The following is a 15,960-nucleotide window of genomic DNA, read 5'->3' on the forward strand; positions in this document are numbered from 1 at the left end:
GCATTTGCTCCCAGAGCCAGGCCAAAGTGGAGCAAGGCTCCAGCAAGCCCTCGGAGAGCCTGGCTGACGGCCGACTTTTGACCATTCCCACCTCCTGAGCCAGTTGGCCAGGCTGTTTCAATTCGGTCACTCTGTAAACAGAGGTGTGGTGAGTGAAAGGTTTAAACATTCCTCTCCAGTTCCCAGTTGTGGGCTAGGTGGTGGGAGAAATCGGGTGAACAGAGAAGAGTGGTAAGTGGCTCAGAGAGCTTCCAGAGAGACTGCACGGCTTGTCTGGGATGGAGTAGCCCAAAGCAGGGGGTCCTCGGTCATCAGAGGAAAAGCAGCTGGGCTGTGTTGGGGCAAGCCAACGACTGGGCTCCAGAAAATACCTTTCACTCAGTGTGACATATGGTGGGTTATGGTGCCTCCCACAGAGCCTCTGAGTGGGGCGGCTTGGGGAGCAGAGGGGGACAGAGCAATGGGGTACGGCTGCTCTGCTTACACCTGAGCTGACCCGATCACCCTGCTTCCCCAGATCCCCAATTTGTCCCCTCCTACAGACAGGGCCTGCAGAGGACTAAGTACCCAGCTCCTGATGTCAGCACAACCACTGTTACATTCCAGGGAGCACAGCCCTCAGTGGAAAAAGTGACCACTGATCACACAGCCCAGGGAAACAGAGGAGGCCACACGGCCTGAGCTCCACCCTGGGCAGAGGGGCCGGCAGGACAAGGCGTGACTGGCCAGCAGTTAAGAGCCTGTCGACGATCCAGAGACACAGAGACGCCTGCAGAGGCCTGCAGTCCTCTGCTGAGTGAGGGCGGGGGAAGGTAAGCTCAGCGCACACCCTTGCAGCCTAATGTCTCTGAGTGGACGTTTTATCTATAAAATGGGCACGTCAATCAAAGCAACTTGTATTATACCTTCCATGGAAATGTAGCCATTCATATAAAATTATAACTTCTTGGACTCCCTAGTGGTACAGTGGAGAAGAATCCGCCTATCAGTGTAGGAGACACAGGTTCGATCCCTGGCCTGGGAAGATTCCACATGCCGCAGAGCACCTAAGCCTGTGCTCCACAGCTACTGAGTCCTCATGATCTAGAGCCCATGCTCCACAAGAGAAGCCTGAGAACCACAACCCCACGCTCCACAGCGAGAGAAAGACCACATGTAGTGATGACGACACATCACAGCCAAAAATAAAATAAATAATTTAAAAAAAATTGCAATTTCTCACTAGGCCTGTGGGTTTCCAAACTATGTACCAATGCACCCCCCCAGGCACCATAGTGAATTCACAGAGGAGCTGCAGGATATTTTAAATTTTCTAGGGAAGCATGGTGATGCTTGTCACATACCTTGCTAAACACCCCTACCAAGTTATTATATTTGGATGTAAATGCTTAGCAAATGAAACTTTTAGGTATTTCTTTTGATCTGGGAACAGTATGAAAAAAGTGACTAAGACATGAAAGGTGCCACTGAGTCAGGAAACTTTGGGAACCTCTTTATTAGGCTCTGAACTCCTCAAAGGCAACGGCCCACTTATTAATCATCTCTGTATATCTGCTCCTCTCAAAAACTAACAAAACATTCAGCTTTAAAGTTGGCATAAAGTAGGGCCCAATAGACATTTGTTGAATGAATGAAATAACAATAAAAAAAAAAAAGAACGGAACAGAATGTGTAAATGTAGCCTCTCATCCACCTCTGCTACTAAATGGCCATCATGTTCCTGATCTAAACTGCTTAGCAAAGTGAGATACCATCTCCTCCTCCCTGCTTAGGAGGCAGAGCTAATCTGCTTTACTTTAAAAAAATACTCACTGGCGTGTCCTCTTCACTCTCTACCCTGCCCCTCCTATAACCACATTGAAGACTTTGAAGCTGGCTACACGGTGCAAGGGAAGTTGACTGAGTCCTACTCATGTCTTCATGAGCGCTCGATCTGTGTAATTTATCAGCACAAACAGACCCAGCCCGTGGCATTTCCCTTCCCCTCACCCCATCCACATGCAAAGAGAGATTAAACAACCCCAGACTGAAACTTACTCGCGGAGTCCTCTTCCTCGGAAACGTGAGGTTGAGATAGTGGTGAGGAATGGATGACTTGGCCAAGCCGAGGTCGGCATTCTCTTCGTAGTTTTTACGCCAGGAATCTGTTAGGGAGTAAAAGACAGACTGAGATTCGGATTCTGCCAACGCTCCCCCAGAGTTCAGGGGGTGTCACTGAGACAAAGTCCCTCCAAAGTAACTCCCTCACCCCCAACTGAAGCTGCCGGTGGCCTGTGTAGGGAGCTGGTGCCACTCTGTCAGTGACCTCCCGGTGACAAGGGCAGGTCTCATGTGACACCTGCCACACAGGACCCACTTACACACAGAAAGTGTTAGTCGCTCAGTTGCGTCCGACTCTTTGCAACCCCATGGACTGTAATCTGCCAGGCTCCTCCCATTCGTGGTATTTCCCAGAGAGAATACTGGAGTGGGTTGCCATTCCCTTCTCCCGGGGAATAGAACCCGAGCACAGGGTCCACCCCTATTTAGGCTCAAAGGCAAAGGGGGGGCAGGGGTCAGCCCCAGAACAGAGGCCATCAGTGTGAGGGCAGCGAGCTGTAGGTGCAGAGCAGAGACGGCTCGGGGGCAGGGAAAGCCTCGTCCAAAAGCAGGTCCTTACCCACAGGCCTCAGAGGGGTGCCCCGGAAGAGCTCGTAGAACTTGGAGAGGTACATGACCATACTGAGCTTGTCGGGCTCCCGGGCCGATGCCATCTCTTTGCCTGTGGTCAGTGGGGGGATGCCAAACTCACGCTCTGCCACGTCAAATGCCAGCTGGTTGTTCTCCACAGTGTCGTCTTCGTTCAAAGAGTCAAAGTTGCTGGAGAATCAGAATGAAGTGAAGTTCAGGGAGAGGATGGAGAGGGGTGAAGAGCTGAACAACCTCAGCCGTAAGGAGCACTGCAGGGGACACTGTTCCCACTCGGATCCCTCCACCACCACCCCCGAGCCCTTAGCGGGGCTCAGCCAGAAGAAGTAAACCCTGTTCTCACTCAGGGAGGGACCAAATCAGATCTAGGCCATGAGAATGTCATGGGTTGAAAACATAAGAAAATGATTGGAAAATCTATGAGCTATTTTATTTTTAAGTAGTTCCCATATATTCTTTTCATTACAAAACTAATATGAGCTTCTTATAAATAAAGAATCAAGTTATATAAAGTAACAAGTGAGAGCCCTGTCCCCTTCTTGAGGCAACCTCAATTCCTAAAGGTACCAGTTGGGAACCTTTACTAGGTTGCCATCCAGCCTTCTGGACAAATTTGCTCATGGGTGTGAGGTTACACTACAGCTGATATAAAAACAACAGAATAGACATATAGTGCTTTTGACATCATAAAGCATTTCCACAAACATAATCCAAACTTCCTAATGACCTTGCTATTATTTCCAATTTATAGATGAAGAAGCAAACTCAGAGAAGATAAGGGGCCTGCCCAACAGTATACAGCTAACAGATCTGAGTCTCAAATCTAATTCTTTCGGTTGTAAAACCTCAAATTGGTTCCCAGAATTAAGTCTTGCCCCGAAGTCCTCTCTTGAGGCTACCACTTGAAGGCGCAAATGCTCAAATTTCCCAAAAGATGATGGTTTGGAATATAAGTGCAATCAATTCGTGAATCTGAGCCACTTTAGCTCCTCACAGATCAGACAAGCTGCAGGCAGAGTAACCAATGCAAAGGGAAAAGAACAAATTTAAGAAAAAAACTCAAATCCAAAGTATGCGAAGACAATGCTGAACCAAGGATTCTGCATGTAGAACAGCCCTGGTCTCCCTTGTCTCCAGGGTCCCCTTGAGAAGTAAGGAGCTTGCCAGCTCCAACGGGGCCCCAGACTCACATTAGGTCAGGCCGGAAGCGGTGGATGATGGCACACAGGGCCAGACCACTCCGCCAGGATGTGGTCAGGTCGGTGACATTGACATGCTGGTAGCCCTCGGTCTGCTGCTGGCACCAGGTTAAGAGCTTGCTGGGCCGGATGTCCGACTCTGCAGTAGGAGGAGACGGATAGTGGTGAAGTGCTTTGCAGAAATCTCAGCAGCTACCCTGGGGACCTGCTTCATCTGCCACCATGGGTGGGGACCAGGAGGAAAAGTATGAAAGTGAGGGGCTGTGGGCATGGATGCAGCCCCTGTAGGGGTCCTGTTGAGAGCATGCAGGATGCTGGGACAGGAAGCATGGTCTCTTGCAGTAAAGAGTCCCTAAGACCCCTATTCTGTCCAGGTCCTGGTTAGAGGTCAGGAATATAGAAGTAAGGAAGACATGGACTCTGTCAATAGCGTGTTTATCCTGTAGGGAAGACAGATGCAGAAATGGGTGACAATGGTGGAGAAACCTGATGCCAGGGGAACGGGTTTGCTAGAGTCTGGCAGCTCCAGGGAATTCACCAAAGAAAGAGTCATGGAGGAGATACATATGAGCTGCTTCTAGAAGAGTGTCTAAGACAGAGAAGATCTCCAGGGAAGAGACAAGGACTGTGACACGGCAAAGAATCTATAAAAGGCTGCCAGGTTACATGAAATGGTTTATCAAAGGGCCAGTAGCAGTGGGGCATGTGAATGTGGAGGGCAGCGAGGAGTGGGAGGCAGGACACAAGGTCTGGGCAGCTGGTGCATCTTTAAGCAGGATGGTGACCTGAGCACAGCTGGATGGACACTGAGAAGTTAGCCATTTAACCCTCCTTTCCTTTTGCACTGAGCACCGGCCTTGTGCCCAGTGCTGTGCCAGGCCCCGGAGGACCAGTAAAGGAGCGAAGCATGTGGAGCTTGTTATCTAACTGAGGAGTCAAGACTCCTCAGACTGGAAACAACAGGAAAAGAAAAGCAAGTCCCAGGAAGTCATTCCAGTTCACTTTAATGTACCAAGCACTCGCCTCCACTCTACACAGTGATGCCATGGGGGGTATTGTCCTGTCCCGATTTTACAGGTGAAGAAACTGAAGGGCGGAGATGAGAGGCACCTGGCCAAGGTCACTGCATCAGAACCAGGCTGGCTGCACGGCCTGGGCCCCACCTGCCCCCCAGCCAGCCTGCTCCCTGCAGAGTTGGGGTCCCAGGAAGGCCTCTTACCTCGCCTGGAGAGGCCGACGGATCTCCTCACTGAGCCCAGCCTCTCAAGAGGATACTGGTGCAGCTCCTTAGTAATGTACAAATGCTTCACCTAGGGGGAGAGGGAACACAACTGTCTGCCAGTTCTTCCCCAAATCGTAGTCACAGGGCCTCTGAACCCTTTTCCTCTCTCACTGAAGGGCACGACCCTTCGGTAAGGGAACCAGCAATCTGATACAGAGCTATGGATCTGTTATTCACCCAAATGTGGGGGAAGTCAAGTGTGAATGTAGGTAATTGGCAGATTTTTAAAATTCCTCTGACTGAAGAGGTCAGAGCTTGTGTGACTCTAAGTCAGTGACAGAAAAAATAGACTCTAGAACTTCGGATGGAAAGGACTTGATATTTGATCAAGTAGATTATTCAAGAGGCCTATGCTCAGCAATGGGCCTATGCTCACCAATTCCCTGGTGGCTCAGATGATACAGAATCCGCCTGCAGTGCAGGAGTGTGTGTGCTAGGTCACTTCAGTCGTGTCAGACTCTTTGTGACCCCATGGACTATAGCCCACCAGGCTCTTCTGTCCATGCGATTCTCCAGGCAAGAATACTGGAGTGGGTTGCCATCCCCTCTTTCAGGGGATATTCCTGACCCAGGGATCAAACATGCATCTCTCATTTATGCCTCCTGAATCAGCAAGAGGGATCTTTAGCACTAGTGCCACTTGGGAAATCCAAATGCAGGAGACTGGGGTTCAGTCCCTGGGTCGGGAAGATTCCCTGGAGAAGGAAATGGCTACCCAATCCAGAATTCTTGCCTGGATAATTCCATGGACAAAGGAGCCTGGCGGGCTATAGTCCATGTGGTTGCAAAGACTTGGACACGAGTGAGTGACTAACACTTTTCACTTTTCATGTTCAGCAGTGCATGTGCCCAGTAACTAACAAACATGTAAATACATGTACATATGTGGACACACACCTACATGTTCCAGTTCTTTCCTGTGGGCTAAAGATGCTGACTCTACCCTGTGGCTTTCCTAGAGAGAGGAACTGCCCCACCCTTAGGCCAAGAGGCACTGGTGACCTTGGTCCCAGGACTGTGCCAAGATTTTAGGTGACCACCCCTTCCTACCTCTCAGGGCACAGTGGCCCAGACAGGACTCCAGGCAAGGCCTTACCTGATGGGGCCTGACACAGTTTGAGTTGAGGTTTGGGTACCGCGTTCCTGGGTCTAATGTGTACTGCTCAAAGTTCTTGTTGATGTTCTCTGGGGTCGTTTGAGGTAACAGTCGGTAAAGACTTTCTCTGGAGGGAGGCAGAGCTGGGGTCAAAGATTGCTCTTGCAACTTCGGGCCTTCGGTCCCACCCCTTCCCTACACCCCCCCACTGCTGCCCTTCCCCTGTTCTCAAGAACTTCTTAGATGTGTTTGCATAACCCTTCCCAGCAATGCCTGGCCCTCCTGGTTCCTGAGATTTACAAAGCGAGGGAGGGTCAACAGGGTTGGGAGGAAGCAGGAGGGAGTCTGGGAGGTGGTGGTGCTGGCCTCCTCCCCTGGGCAGAGGGCAGGGACTCAGCTGGCAGCCCAGCGACCTGTGGTTTTGCTCTAACTGCCACTCAGCCTCCTGTGGCTGCTCCCCCATGACCACAGATCTCCACACCCAAGACCAGCCAAGGCCTGTCCCCACCTGCCAGCCCTGACTTTTCCCAGTCCACCAGCTGTCACAGCCACGTGGCCTGCAGCATGGGTCTGGGAGGAAGCCCAGGATCTCAGCAGTGGAAGAGGCCTAGGAGGTCAGAGCACCCAACCCTCAACAGAGTGGGACTCAGCGCTGCAATGGAAGCTTCCCCTAGACCTCTTCCGGCTCCTCAGTGTATCAGCAGTGCTGAGAACCCCAACTTCAGGGCTGCCCTGAAAGGTGAAGATTTCTCTTTGGCATCCAAGTCTTAAGAGCCTGGCCCCTAGGGAAGTAGATCATGACGGAGGTAGGTCATGATGGAGGATTCCTCGGGGACACCAAAGGTCAAATTGGCCACATGTGGGAAGGCAGGCAGAGCGGGGTAGGTGCTCCAGATTTCATCCAGCCTTGCTCCCTCTCCTGCCTGAATTTTGACTTGGCCCTGCCTCCAGCTGAGGGTCCTGCTGTCAGTACTCACCTTTCAGCCAGAAGCTCCAGGGGCGAAGTGCCCTGGTCCCAGCTTCTCACCATCCATGCAGTGTCAAAGGCTGCCAGGAAGCCGCGGGCACAACCAGTGCCCATGGGCCAGAATGGCTACAAAGGACACATACAAAGTTCCAGTTGATTCCAGCGATTCCCAGCCTGACATCCCATTCTATCCAGCATTTGGTGTTTGCCAGGCCTGTGGGAGGCACTGGGAGGACAGAGACGTGACAGGCACATCACTGGGATTCACCACAAACACAAGCAACTGTAGCATAAAGTCTATGCAAGGGTGCTATGACATGGAACAGAATAACTGCTTTGGGGGCTCAAAAAGGCAGAGGCAAATTCCCACACTGGGGAGGGACACAGACAGAATCAAAGAATACTTCATGGAAGAGGTATGTTCATGCCAATTTTAAAGAATGGATAGGATTCTGATCCTGATCCATTCCAGAACAGAGAGCAAAGGCTTGGTGGTAGGAAAATGACGGAGCCCGATGGAAGAACAGCCTGTCTGGTTTGGGTGCAGCAGGGAGCGTGGGAGGACAGTGCTGAGAGAGAAAGCTGGGAAGGAGGACTGGGACAGCAGCAGAGGGCGTGCTGAGGGCTTACGCAAGGAGCTTAGGTCAGAGTCTGCACACTGGGATGAACAAGCATGGATTCATGAAGCTAAGCTCTAACTAAACTGTTCCATGTGCACCCAAAGCATGGTTTGAAATTTGATGCTAACGTGGTATACATGCATCAACATTTTTTGGTCAGTGCTTACATTCAGATAAAGATTTCCCCCTCCTGAAAGCATTCATTTATTCTAAGAATGCTAGCATCTGCAGATTTTCTGGGAAGAATTTTGAGCAAGGAGGCCATGGACTTTAGGGCCAACACTCCTTTCTTGCTCCTATATGAACTCTATGCTGAAAGTCCACAGAGATCCACAGACTGGAGGAGGAAGCCTCAGGATCTACAAGCTTTAAGAAGGATGGCCTGTGAAGTTAGACTACGGCCACTTAATTTTGTGCTTCAACTGAGAAGCCAGCCCAGAAGAAACCAGAGGGGCAAGGGAAAGTGTTCCTGCCTGTACATAGGCAGAGTTGACTCCTCTGAATTTAGTCAAAGGGTAGGTTCTGAGGCCAGGATGGGTTCGGCAGAGTCCTGCTAATTGGCTGAGAGCCTGTCCTTCCCCTGGGCTTCAGGACAGCAGATGCTGCCAGTTAGAAAAGCAATGCGGGGATCTGTCTTCCAGCAGGAAGCAGGGGACTCCAAACGCAGGAGGTACCTCAAGCAAGCTGTCGCCCACGAGGGCCACGAGCAGCTGGTGTGACTGCCGCTCGCGCACCAAGGCCGCATTCTCGGAGGCGTACATGGAGGTGAAATCGAACATGGCCACGTCAGGCTGCCCGTAATGGTTCATGGCAAAGTCTAAAGATGGCAGCTGGTAGTTGGTGGCGAAGTCTGCAGCCTCTCGTGCATAGGAAAGCAGGTTGTCCTGGTTCACATTCTCCGCGCACAGCAGCATCTCTGTGTCGATATAGTCCTGGGGAAAGAACAAGAGCACAGCGTAGCAACTTGCCCCTCAAGAGGGCAAGGAGTCATATCCACTTCTTTGCAAAAGGACTTGGAATGGATTTGCAGAAAGGCTAATTGAGACAGAGCTAGAAAACTGGGGCCCAGGGAACAAAGAGGAACCAAACCAGTCATCTCGAATGTTGAGAGTTATGATTAAGCATCACATTTGGCTTTGAGCTTCCTGGCATCCAAGGCAAAAGGGAAATGAGATATGTTACAGGGCTTTCCTTATCAGAAAGAAGGAAGCATAGAAATTCCTAGGGGAGGCAATTTTTTCCTGGCACTAAATTCTAAAAGAACTGTCTGACATAGGAATTTTGACAGAGAGCAGTGTGTTATAACGAACAGTGTAAATAATGGTCCTGCAGAAGTACAGAAGCATATGTCATACGGCTGGTTCTCATGATAACGTTCAATGAAATGAAAAGACAAAAAAGCAAGTGAGGAGGAGTGATTTTACAATGAACTAAGCTAAGCTAATGTGGTCCAGAAATGCTGTGGCTAGTGTTCAAACAAGTCCGAAAAAGAAACGGGTAACTGGCATAACTCTCAAACTTTCTCTCCAAGATGAGTTACCCCTTTTCTCAAGAGGCTAAGGGCTCCTCAGGGCCCTGCTTTGACCGCACAGTGTTAATGTTGCACTTTCCCACTGGGACGTAGAGAGCCCTGAGCTTAGAGGACTAGGATATCCACCCTGGAGGGACACTGGCGATGATCTCTGGGACATCTTCCAGAGCCACATCTGCTCATAGTGTGGCTACAGAAACTAAAAGACCACCTTTCCCAAAAGATGACACAGAACACGCAAACCCCTTGCGGGGGGTGGGGGGCAAGGACAAGTAAGACTAACATGGGCCTTGCGTCAGTGAGATCAACAGGTCAAACTCCATCTCTGTTTACTGATGGCATTGACTGTAAATTTGGGCAAGTTATTGAACTTGTTTGAGCCTCTGTATTCTCATTTGTAAAATTTGAGTTTGCAAAATGAAATGAACAAAATCTGCTCCACAGAATCATGTGAGAACTGAATGAGACTGCGTACATGGCTCCCTAGCCCAGGGCCTCGGAATTGGGAAGTGTAAGTGACTGAGATTCCAGTCTGGAATAAGTAACAATGGCCAAACCGTAGTATGTGCTGAAGTGCATCCCGGACACCCCAAGAGTAACAAACAGCAAGAGCATTTACAAAGGTCTTAGATGGCACAGCCTCGACCACAAACAGCGACCTACAGTGCCAATTTTCCCAACAGTCATGATTTCCCCCAAATTCCAGTATTTCCACATCCAAACCACGTCCACTAAATTGAACCCAGCGTTGGCCCAAGAGCCCTTTGTTGGGTCACAGCTGGAGCTCCTGTGACTCGCTTTCCTTTCTCATACCAATTCTTACATCACAAGATCACTCTCCTGCCTGAGGGTATGGGAGAGTGAATGGAGAAATCTCAAAAATATCCCCTCTTCAAAATGTGCCACAAGCACCACTATGGAGGACTGGGTGACGGATGAAAGTGGACACTTAGGGTGAAGGTGGCACTGGTGCTGATGCCACATGCAAGACTGTGGGGATCTGGCCAAGGGGCGGACCCCCACTGTGCTGGGATGACAGCCACCTGCCCCAGGGCTGCTGGGAGGAACCAAGGGGTCTTGCTGGGCTGGAGGTCCCAGGTGAGAGGGTGGATGGTAGAACAGACGTGTAGGAAACAGGCAAGTACAAGGATGAAAGAAAAAAGTGGGAATGGGGCTGTAAGAAAGAGGGTAGAGCCAAGGAAGGAGCGCTAAATGAAGATACAGGCAGGAGGTAAATTTGGGCATCATTTTGCACAGGCCTAGGCAAGAGAAGTTGCGTCCTAGATGGAGGCGGGGAGGGAGAGAGGGAAGCAGGAAGCATGAGAGAAGAGTGGGGAATCCAACAGGAAGAATAGTTACCCCAAGGTGTGGAGGTGGAAGGAGGCTGTAGACCAGAAAAGAAGGTTAGGTAACACCTGTTCACTGCTTCAAATGAGGGCGGATTCAGCACAGGGAGACCAACTGTGATGTGCTTCTGTCCACCTCACACTCCTGGCCACCAAGCTCCCTTCTACTGGGGTTAAGACCAAGCCTGCATGTTCATGGGCCAGCAGAGGCAGGGGCCTGGAGGGACAGACGCAGCTCAGAGCCCGGAGGCAGGGCTCCTATAGGAGAAACTTTACTCTCCCTTCGGTAGTCATAGAAAAAGGCCCAGAGATCAGCAGGAATAGATGGGGAAGCAGGCCAGTCAGTCATTCAACAAACATTCGCTCAACACATTATGTATCTCAAGGAAGATGCTGGCCCATATAGACACAGGAAAACAGGATTTGCCATTCCTCTGGGAGCAAGTGAAGAATGGCAACTTAAGTAGATTGGGGTAGACAGGTCGGGTCTCAGCTTGTGCAAATACTATAGAGCTTGGCTGGACACCTGGAGACTCCATGCAAGGCCCCTGAACCAAATGGTGTCTAGTTCGCCCATGTCCAGTCTGGCTTCCAATTTCTAGAGTTCATGTCTTATACCTCAAGGACCCTCTGCACCAGCTCAGATGATGCTCCCAGATTCTCTGAGGCAGAAGGAAGGCCTTGATGGGGACAACCATGGGCCCCCAGCTCCTGCAGTAATTATGGGACCAAAGCTCGAAGTTCCCACCCACCTGTGCCATGGCACAGAGCCTGAGGGGAGCATGGAGGGGCTTTGGCAATGCCAAAAAATCAAGTCACCACGAGCAACATGTTGTGGCCAGGACAAATACCCTGGGATGACCAGGAGGAGCCTCAGCATCCCAGAAGGCCAGAGTTCTCAGCCAGTGACACAGGAGCCCTAATTCAAACTTGGCTTGACTCCTCAGAGATGGGCTAAGAAGAACATCTGTAGCTCCTTCCAAGCTAAGGTACCCACCTTACCTGCACCCTGGGCCCTAAATAGTCCTTCACTATCTGACACAGGCATCCCAATGGGGGACGTAATTTTGGGAGGCACATCTGTAGAGCAGAGGGAAAAAGGGGGCACGGCCTTACCTCCCCCAGACCGGGTCAGCAGTGGGGCACCAGATGTTGAAACCCACATCTGCTGATTGGGCTGAGTTGGCTTTATTCACCCCACCCCCGTCCCATTCCCAGCCTCTTGTCCAGCGACTCAGGCTCTCAGCAAAGCCCTGAGCCGATGCAGAGGAGGCCCAGGGGAGGGCTGGGTTACTAAAGCTGCCCAGCCGGCTGCCAACACAAACTGGCATGAGGCTAGGCACATTCTTCTCTGACAAGCGTCAATGAATGGTCACCATGCTGCCTGGGCTACAGGCCGACACCCTGAGAGCAGGCTGACCTTGGATTGCACGATCCTTATCTTAGGGCCACAGCAGCAGTGGCGGCAGCAACCAGGGCTCTGGAAGGGTTGAACCCTGACCAAAGAAGCTGTCAGCCCAGGGCCGGTCACTCCATGTGCTCTTTCCTTGCAGCCCTGTTCTCTGTATAAGCAGGAAGGTGCAAAAGCAGGAAACAGGGGCCAGGAAGAACAGCAGGACAAAAGAGCAGGTGTCCAAACCAGGCAGAGAAGTTATGGAGGGAATCTACAAACCTGCAACATGTCAAGTGCTCTGCATACATTTTAAAATGTATTCCTCTGAACAATCCTTTTAGATAGAACCTATTATTCCTATTCTGCAGATGGGAAGACTGAGGCTCAGAGAAGACAAGCAGCTTAGTCATGGTCCTGAGTTAATATATGGCAGAGCCAAGATTCAACTTGAGTCCTCTTGACTGCAATAAAGCTTTCCCCCAGACCATGACAATGGGGCCACAACGTGAAATTCACAAGTAAATGTGCGTATGTCCCACTAGGACAAGGAACCACCATCTGCCTCCAAATTACGTGTGACAGCCCAGAAAAGGAGGAAGGGATAAATGAGACACGTGGTAAAGACCCTCACTAACACCTGGGTGAGAATCTTAGCAACCCCCCAGTCCAGCTCTCTGCAGAAACACCCCTGCCTCTTATTGTTAGTGTGGGCTCCTCCATCCAACATTCATGTGCCACCAAGGAGGACTTGGTAGGGGGTGGTCCCTTCCCCTATAGTCCCTCTTCCCCCCACCCCGACTCAGTTTCTGGCAGAATAACTTCTGCTCCCACACTCGCTGATGCTGCCAGCCCAGGTCCCAAAGGGAAAGACAGGATGGATACACAGCCAAGAGATAAGAGATACATACATTAATGATGACACCTTTGTCAAGCAAGCTCTGCTTCTTGGCAGTCATGACAAAATAGTGGGTGCAGTCCTTATAGTAAACAATGTTCTCAAGATCAATCCCTGAAAAGAGAAGGTTATGGACACAGTATTACTTCTTCAGTGCCTACCGTGTGTTAGGAGTCCTGCTTTGTCTCATTATAGGTCTCATTATTTATCTGCAAAATATTTGTGTCAGACAAATTTTGAAGATATACAAGGCTGGCAAAGATAAAGTCGAGTGCTGGAATTTACCCAAGTCAACACAGCCTTCATAGTCCCACAAAGATACTATTTTCTATTTAAATTGAGGTATACCTTTGTGCAGGTTTAAGGTGTTCAACATACTGATTTGATACATTTATATAATGCAATACAATTAAGCCTCTATTTCTTTTAAAACTCACAAAGCTCTTCGGGGCTGCGGACCAGCATTTCCAAGTCAGAGCTGAGCACGTGCTGCAGAAAGGCACAGTGCTGTCCGTGGCATGGCAGTTAGGTGGCAACAGAACCAGGATTTGAACCATAGTCTGTCTGAATCCAAGTCCTGTCCACTGTTTCCTCCATGTGAACAGAGATGCAAGAGCTATGTGAATTCCCCAAAGACTAAGAGACATTCCTACCATCCTCCTGTTACGTGTGAAAACCCAGGTGGCTCTGGTAGAGCAATTCAGAGGACTGGGTTGTATCTTTTTGTACTTCCCACCAACTGCGAAAGACTAATTTTTAGACTAGGTTTCTCCATTTAAAACAATGCCATAAAATAACAACTTAGCTCAGTGTTTCTCAAAGTAGGATCTCTAGCCAGCAGCAGCAGCAGCATCTGAAAACGTATTAATGCAAACAACTAGGGCCTGACCCCAGCCTACAGAATGGGAAACTCTGGGGGTCTGGCCAGCAATCTGTGCTTGAAGAAGCCTTACAGGTGATTCTGATTCACCCTCAAGTTTGAGAACCACTGGTGTGGCTTCTTAGGAGAAAAAGGAACAGGTTTAAGGCAACTTAGCAGTTATCACAGAGGCGTGCTGGGTAACCATGGAAACCCCTTTATTACCGTTAAATAGGAAACAGCCATCCATGTGTAGGGCCCCCCAGAGGATCCAGGAAATTCACTGCCCTCACTCTGTGAGGGCATTGTTGTCGAAAAACGGCCAAAGGTGACGACGGCAACAAAGTGTAAAGGAAGCTCATTGAAATATTTGGAAAAACACACTCAATATCCTGTCATACTTTATATTTGGTGGTTTGTTTATTGTCTTGGTTTTTGAGGGGAAGGGAGGGCTGGAGAATTTTTAAATCATTCAAAAGGGCATAATACGCTGGAAGGAAATATTTTAAAAAAAAAATAATGCCACCATAGTGACACTCAGAAGGTCATGCAGTGGACACACATCACTGTGGACAGTGAGAGGCAGAGTGTGGCTCAATAACTAATCCCATTCCTAGAAAAGTGCCTTACTGAAATAATCAAACAGCAGTTTTATCAGTAACAGTAAATAACTGAAAAGTTTGAATCAGAAGCCTGTAAACTTTTACCGTAAAGGGCCAGAGAGTAAATATTTTGGCTTTGAGGGCTATCTGGTCTATGTTGCAAGCCCTCATGGCACCAAGGTAAACAAACTGGCCTGGCTGTATTCTAATAAACTTCTATTGATGGACGATGAAGCTTGAATTCATAAATTTTAAATTTTTCCTTTAAATTTCTTCTTTTGCTATTTCTGCAGCCATTCAAAAAATATTAAAATCATTTTTAGGTTGAAGGCAATACAAAAATGCATGGCAAGTCATGGTTAGCCAACCCCTGGTTTAAATGCTTCAGCAGTGAGTGACAATAAATTCACTGCATGAGCTATTCCAAACAAACCTGACCATCAGGAGGACTGGGCACAATGGGCAACTTTTAAAATGTGATGCTGAATTAGAAAAGCAGAATAACAGTACTGACACTATGGTGAAAGCTCCAGCCATGTAAAAAGTCAGGATGCCAGTGGAGAATTACCGAAAAGGATTACATGACAATGATTGTTACTTGCTGGGTGTTAATGATTTATTTTTAGTATAAAAGTTTTATTTAACATTGTTACACTGCCTTTTCAAGGAGAAATATATATATTTCAAAGTCAGGTTAAAAAGAAAGGGAAAAAAATCTGAATTTTACTCAATTGGGAACAGGAGTTTCACCCTTCTCCCTCAGCCTGCATCATTTTTTCTCCACTATACTTACAGACCACCTGACATGTTAGTAATTGATTTGCCTGTTGATGCTCACCCCCCACCCCCACAACACCTATAGAATATAAACTCCGAAAGAGGGATTTTTGTTTGTTTTGCCCACTCCTCTATCTCATGCCCTTGGGAAATGGATGATAGGTGTTCAATAAATATTTGTTGAGGAAACCAATGAGTCCTTTCTTCAAGTCCCACGGTTGAGAGACAACCGATGCCCTTGGGTGTTGCGACCCACCCTCCACATCCCTGACCATCCCTGGAGGGAAGGGCAGCTGGTACACTGGTAAAAGCACCTAGGCCTCTTTCTGGACCACCCACAGGTTACTGGCTGCCCACCAGAGTGCTCCTGGAACCCCACACTGCCTTAGGGCACAGATTCCCCAGCCTGTGTCAGGATGCTTTATGTGGCTGTCTCTCCCCAGACAAGGAGCCACTACTGGGAGAAGACCATGTCCACCTCAACTGTGTAGCCCATGAAGTTGAGTGCAAACTCCAGGAGATGGTAAGAGACAGAGAGGGCTGGCGTGGTGCAGTCCATGGGGTCGCAAAGAGTCAGACACGACTTGGTGACTGAACAACAGCAAATATGACAGGCAGTCAGTAAATGTCTCCTGAGTATAGATGGTTAAATAAATAAATGGTTATCTATTAACCATTAAATAAATGGTTATCTATTTTCATGGA

At 49.2% G+C, this 15,960-nt stretch overlaps 1 protein-coding gene across 6 annotated transcripts in view; it reads right to left on the reverse strand.

The window, feature by feature from the left end:
- Nucleotides 1-15,960, reverse strand: part of MICAL2 (microtubule associated monooxygenase, calponin and LIM domain containing 2) — a 234,764-nt gene that overhangs the window by 116,472 nt on the left and 102,332 nt on the right. For all 6 annotated transcript variants that reach the window (XR_006272148.1, XM_043482986.1, XM_043482985.1 and 3 more), the window contains exons 8-15: nt 13,031-13,131; nt 8,527-8,784; nt 7,243-7,358; nt 6,266-6,392; nt 5,107-5,197; nt 3,879-4,026; nt 2,660-2,859; nt 2,038-2,144 (exon numbers count right to left, since the gene is read on the reverse strand). Coding sequence is in view for 5 of the 6 variants with exons in the window: in XM_043482986.1 (XP_043338921.1) it covers nt 2,038-2,144; nt 2,660-2,859; nt 3,879-4,026; nt 5,107-5,197; nt 6,266-6,392; nt 7,243-7,358; nt 8,527-8,784; nt 13,031-13,131 (1,148 nt within the window). In the remaining variant the exon portion in view is untranslated. The remainder of the gene's footprint in view (nt 1-2,037; nt 2,145-2,659; nt 2,860-3,878; nt 4,027-5,106; nt 5,198-6,265; nt 6,393-7,242; nt 7,359-8,526; nt 8,785-13,030; nt 13,132-15,960) is intronic.

This window comes from Cervus canadensis, chromosome 11 (genome assembly GCF_019320065.1).
Source record: "Cervus canadensis isolate Bull #8, Minnesota chromosome 11, ASM1932006v1, whole genome shotgun sequence".
In the NCBI taxonomy this organism is placed as follows: Eukaryota; Metazoa; Chordata; class Mammalia; order Artiodactyla; family Cervidae; genus Cervus; species Cervus canadensis.